Source organism: Glycine max, chromosome 15 (assembly GCF_000004515.6).
Source record: "Glycine max cultivar Williams 82 chromosome 15, Glycine_max_v4.0, whole genome shotgun sequence".
Taxonomy (NCBI): domain Eukaryota; kingdom Viridiplantae; phylum Streptophyta; class Magnoliopsida; order Fabales; family Fabaceae; genus Glycine; species Glycine max.
In genome coordinates, this window is record NC_038251.2 from 1,133,406 (window position 1) to 1,139,498 (window position 6,093).

The following is a 6,093-nucleotide window of genomic DNA, read 5'->3' on the forward strand; positions in this document are numbered from 1 at the left end:
GCTGTGGCTGTGTTTTAAGAGAAACCGCAGACAGAGGAAATACTAGCGAATAGAGATGGGTGTGAACTCCAACAGAGTGGAACACTTTGATAGCCATGAAAGCACCATCAAAATCCAGGACGAGACAATGCAAATCCATGCAGTGCAGTTGCCACCACACCGAACCACACTCCACAAACTCAGACAAAGAGTCTCTGAAATCTTCTTCCCTGATGACCCTCTCTACCGTTTCAAGAACCAAACTTGCTTCAAAAAGTTCCTCCTCGCACTTCAGTATCTCTTCCCCATTTTCCAGTGGGCCCCAAACTACAATCTCACCCTTCTCCGCTCTGACCTCATCTCTGGCCTCACCATTTCCAGCCTCGCCATTCCTCAGGTTCACAACATTTAGCCACCCAAATTACTTTTCTTTTTCAAACTTCTATATCACTAATTTTACTTTTTCTTATATAGCATGTTTTAGATGTGATTTTTCATGTTTTTTTCTTTTAACTTGTATATAAATTGTTTCGTCCCTAATTTTACTTTTCCTTATATAGGTATTTGATTGCATGTTTTAGATATGATTTTTCATGTTTCGAACATGATTATCAAAGATGATAGTTATAACTTCTGCGTCTTAAATGTGATTTCCCTATTCTAGGCGAGTTTCCATACACCACCCCAGTGGGAGTCTCTCTTTTTTCTTTTTCTTCAAACATAGCATTTCACAAACTCTTTAATAATTGACATAAACTTACTTACATTTTAACGCGTCTGAAAGTTTCAATGTTTGTCTCTTATTCTTTGCAGGGAATCAGTTATGCGAAGCTTGCCAACTTGCCACCTATTATTGGATTGTGTTAGTATTTTTTTTATTTGTCGTTTCCGCGTTGCCTGGAATTGAGTTATTATTACAAAATGGAAAATATGCTATGATGGACGTTTCAATATTGTGGGGGAACGAAGTAACGGTTGAAATGGTTTGAATATGGTGCAGATTCGAGTTTTGTGCCCCCATTGATATACTCGCTGCTTGGAAGTTCTAGACATCTTGGTGTTGGGCCTGTTTCCATTGCCTCTTTGGTTATGGGATCAATGTTAAGTGAGAAAATTTCTTACACTCAAGAACCTATTCTCTATCTGGGATTGGCTTTCACCGCCACTTTCTTTGCTGGTGTATTCCAAGCTTCTCTCGGTATATTAAGGTATTAATTCAAAACACTCAAAAAAAAAAATTATGCATAGATTAATTTTAACTTTGAGTTGAATGCTTGTGAATAATTTTATACTGTTATCTTATTAGAAAATTATCATATGAATTATTTTAAATTATAATCGAATGAATGTATAAAATTATTTTTTACAGTTTTGGAGCATAATTATTATTTTTTCTTTACAGAGAAATTTATCCGAACACATCTTAAAACTAGCAATTAGTATTTTCCTAATAAAGTTGAAAAATGAAGAATTTATGGTTACTTGCAGTTACAGGCTGTATTTTATGATTAAAATAAGCTTTTGGCTGTGTAAACAGGTTAGGCTTCGTAATTGATTTTCTGTCGAAGGCAACGCTGGTTGGATTCACAGGCGGTGCTGCCGTTATTGTGTCACTGCAGCAGCTGAAAGGGTTACTTGGAATTGTGCACTTTACCAGCAAGATGCAAATAATTCCTGTTATGATCTCTGTTTTCAAGCAAAGACACGAGGTACAGAGCTCCACCAAGAGCATCGAATATTCGAATCTAATTGCGATTTTTACTTTAACAATGCTTGCTTCGAATCAAATATTTTACCACTGTACCAAGAGTTAACTTATTTATAAATGATTTTTCTTACATGAATTGTTATAAAAACCAAATAGACATTTATTTAATTTTAGTTCGATTAGAGTGGATCGTGTATGGTTTTAATTTTTGAAATTGATTTTTTTTTTGTATAATAATTAAATCTTTACCCATTACAAGTAAAAGATTATAAAAAAATTTACTATTAACTACGGCTATTCAAAACCAAATCAAATCATTTGTAATCCCACAAACCAATAAAAAAAAAACCGAAACCGAAAACAACCAAAATTAAAATTTTTAAAAACTACATACTTTTTACGGTTTGATTAATTTTCTAATCTTAGTATAAAAAATAGAACTAATCAGCATATTATAATTATATTGTTTTCTATAATCAAAATGTTTTACTTTCATACATTAAAAAATAATGTTAAATATGTACAAATTATTTTTATGTTACAAACTACAAATATCATTTTATATTAATGTTATATAGAAGTGAAAATAATAATTTTTAATTAAAATATGTTAAACAAAATTTAATAAAAAAATAAATTCATTTTTAAAATAATATAACACAATAATTATGGAAATTTAGTTGATAGATTTTAAATTATAATAATATATTAAAAAAATAAAAAAAAACCTTTAAATCGAGTCAAATCAAACAGTAAAAATTGGCTTGATTTAATTTGAATTTAGTAAAATTAAATCAAATCACTCCAGAATACCTGTCTACCTATTAGTAAGTCTATTATATTGCACATATCGTAATTTATGTTTTAGAACTTATTCAATCTAGTTGATTTCACAGTACAAAAACAGCCTCTAGTTATGCTTTTTGAAATGCGAATAAAGTTGAGAAAGTAAAGTTAAAAATATAGCCACAAAATAATTGTTTTGATAAATTTTTCTGGTTACTGTTTCGCTTCTTTCAAAGGTATAGCAAAGCTACCTAGAAAAGAAAATAAGTCTCCCGCACCACACAACCCTTTCAAGCATTCTGATGGAACTGATTCTTTTATTCAGAATTTAGACTATCATTGGACTCCAAGATTGGCAAGCGAAGGATACCTATTTTTTTAAATATGCTTTCTTGGAGTATTATATTAGGGAATCACGTTCCAAAAGAAAGAAAAAATTCTTGGAGAATCACAATTTTTTTTTTTTTTTGCTTTCTATAGTTCTTAATTAAGAGCTAGGGAATTAAGGGTCGCTTTTAAATGAAAGGTACTTGTCCTAGTGAATGTAGATACGTGCATGTTCACTAACATATTTGTGCAACTTTGCAGTGGTCATGGCAAACCATTCTTCTGGGATTCGGCTTCTTGGTCTTCTTGCTGACAACAAGACACATTGTAAATTTCTCTATCTTGCACAAACTTATTATTACAGTCTATTACTGTTCTCTCACAGTTCTTCTGATTCTTCTGAATCATTGCAACAGAGCTTGAGGAAACCAAAACTATTCTGGGTTTCAGCAGCTGCCCCATTGACATCAGTTATTCTGTCGACCATTTTAGTCTTTCTTCTGAGAAATACGACTCATCAAATTTCAGTTGTAAGACATAATATACTTGTTCATTGTTTTTTTCAACACACAAGAGATGCACAAAGATAACTTCTTTTTCTAATAACTACTACTCTGTATATTCTCTGGCAGATTGGGCACTTACCAAAGGGAGTTAATCCACCATCAGCAAACATGCTATACTTCAATGGTCCTTACTTGGCTCTTGCTATCAAAACTGGCATCATTACAGGGATCTTATCTCTTACTGTAAGTTGTCCTGTTGGTCACAAAAAATCATTGATTTGCATTCTCTTATATTGGTCATAACTACATGTTTACAGACATATATTATCATATTATGTAATTTCCTTTAACTGTCATTCTTATTCCACTAAATTTTCTTATGTGACAGGAAGGAATTGCAGTAGGTAGAACATTTGCTTCACTTAAAAACTACCAGGTGGATGGAAACAAAGAAATGATGGCCATTGGTCTAATGAACATAGCTGGCTCTTGTTCTTCATGTTATGTTACAACAGGTAATTATTCTCCTCTAATTTGATCATATGCCTAGTTAATTTTGAGAAAGTCTACGCACATTCTTATGTGTAGAATATGCTTGCAGGATCCTTTTCTCGATCAGCTGTTAACTATAATGCTGGAGCACAGACAACAGTTTCAAATATAATCATGGCTGCAGCTGTTCTAGTGACCCTCCTGTTTCTCATGCCTCTGTTCTACTATACACCAAATGTTGTCTTAGCGGCCATTATCATCACTGCTGTGATTGGTCTAATAGATTATCAATCTGCATACAAATTATGGAAGGTTGACAAACTTGATTTCTTGGCCTGTTTGTGCTCCTTTTTTGGGGTTCTGTTCATTTCAGTGCCTTTAGGCCTTGGTATAGCGGTAAGATGTTAATTCATTAATTTTTTTTTCTTGTTATTTACAAAGCTAAAATATAATAGCATGATTATGTAATTGTTTTGCCATAAAAATACCAACTGACTTGGTCAAAATCTTCAGGTTATCATATCAGTCTTCAAGATCCTGCTTCATGTCACTCGACCAAACACTTTGGTTTTGGGGAATATACCAGGAACACAAATATTCCACAACATAAACCAATACATAGAAGCTTTAAGAGTTCCTTCATTTCTCATTTTGGCTGTTGAGTCTCCAATCTATTTTGCTAACTCAACTTATCTTCAAGAAAGGTTGGTCAATGCTATTTCAATAATGTAGTTCAGTATGGTGCTTTTGAGTGAATCCATTATTCCATATGATTGAGAGCTTCTCCTGCAACAGGATTCTGAGATGGGTTCGAGAAGAGGAAGAGCATATAAAAGCTAATAATGGAGCTCCATTGAAGTGCATAATTTTAGACATGACAGGTACATATTTTCATTGGACCTACAACATTAGTTATATCTAAAATTTTGACACATTTTGACTTAATAATATTCTTTTGTCAGCTGTCACAGCCATAGACACAAGTGGGCTTGACACTTTATGTGAACTTAGAAAGATGCTGGAGAAGCGATCACTTGAGGTACAGACACTGATTGACATATCAAAATGCCTAAAACACTACACTACCCATTATTTTGGTTTCTAACCTAACATTTATAATTGGCTACTGCAGCTTGTGTTGGCAAATCCTGTTGGAAATGTGATGGAAAAATTGCATAAGTCAAATATTTTGGATTCTTTTGGATTAAAAGGAGTCTATCTCACAGTGGGAGAAGCTGTGGCTGACATTTCATCAATCTGGAAAGCTCAGCCTTGATCTCCCATCAAGGACGGGAAAGAGAAGTTAAAGGAACCATAAAACTTAAGGGGATAAACTTTAACCTTTTGTTTTTGCCTGCGATGAATACTTGTTTAAATTCCGGAGAGTCTAATTTCTGTTAGTAGAAACCTTCAAAACAATATTACCCCGTAAAAAGAAAAAAGGAGTGCCTTGAAAATCAAGGACCTTGTTCTTTTACTAGAGTGTTTCTTATCTCAGGTTGATCAGCTGATGCCTGCCGATGTTACTCCTTATAATTTCTGCTACTTTAGCAATTTTGTTAAGAGATGTTTGATAACCTTATTCATGTAGAAAATTTTGAGTTGAAAATATGAATACAACCTTTAACGAAAGAAGAAAGAATGGAAAATGGTCATCTCTTCTTTTAAACAACATTTGCCACAAAATTAATCAACGAGTTTAGTTGGTAAAAAGGTTTAGGTAGAGTATAAAAGACCTAGATATAATAAAATTGTGTAAATTCAAATCACGTAATGCATTTTACATCTCTTCTATCTTTCCCCGTTGGCCTCCTTCGGCCTGTGTGGGCTTTTCTCAGCAGTCCAACTTCGCGGTGGGTCCTTTGTTGCAAGTAAAAACTGTGCCAAAGTTCTTACTAGACTATATTCATGTTAAAACTATGCTATTATGTCATAAAAGTGATTAGGCCTTTTAAAAAGTTCTCATCATAATTAAATCCTAATAATGATATGATTGTTTTTGGTTGAGAAAAAGCTTAGGTGAGTTGGATCTCGAAGTGGAAATAATGGCCATCAAGTCAAAGATATTTTAAAGAATGATTCATCAAGTCATCACCTATCAAATTACTATTTTAATCTGTTTCAATTACAAGGTTCATCATACTATTTCATCAACAAAAATTTGACATATATCATGCGGGTATTGGCAAGGAACACCGGGAAACCATGTCATAGGATACATAAATGGTTTATGCAATCTAATTTCGGAGTAAGGCCCCTGCTCTGGACTAAAGTAGCAAAATGAAGAAATGATAA

General features: G+C 33.2%; 1 protein-coding gene across 1 annotated transcript; it reads left to right on the forward strand.

The window, feature by feature from the left end:
* Window positions 1–5,275, forward strand: LOC100812617 (probable sulfate transporter 3.4). The gene is made up of 13 exons (XM_003546298.5): window positions 1–376; window positions 793–841; window positions 980–1,187; window positions 1,517–1,688; window positions 3,062–3,127; window positions 3,217–3,330; window positions 3,433–3,549; window positions 3,695–3,821; window positions 3,908–4,194; window positions 4,312–4,502; window positions 4,594–4,679; window positions 4,761–4,837; window positions 4,931–5,275. The coding sequence occupies exons 1-13, from the start codon at window positions 56–58 to the stop codon at window positions 5,072–5,074; spliced, it is 1,959 nt and encodes a 652-aa protein (XP_003546346.1). The 5' UTR covers window positions 1–55; the 3' UTR covers window positions 5,075–5,275.
* Window positions 5,276–6,093: the final 818 nt, after the last annotated feature.

Bases quoted from the DNA above. Each gene is read 5' to 3' on its own strand.
- LOC100812617 (XM_003546298.5), top strand. From the start codon at position 56: ATGGGTGTGAACTCCAACAGAGTGGAACACTTTGATAGCCATGAAAGC. The intron at 377-792 runs GTTCACAACATT...TATTCTTTGCAG, and splicing joins CCAGCCTCGCCATTCCTCAG to GGAATCAGTTATGCGAAGCT. The intron at 3,550-3,694 runs GTAAGTTGTCCT...CTTATGTGACAG, and splicing joins CAGGGATCTTATCTCTTACT to GAAGGAATTGCAGTAGGTAG.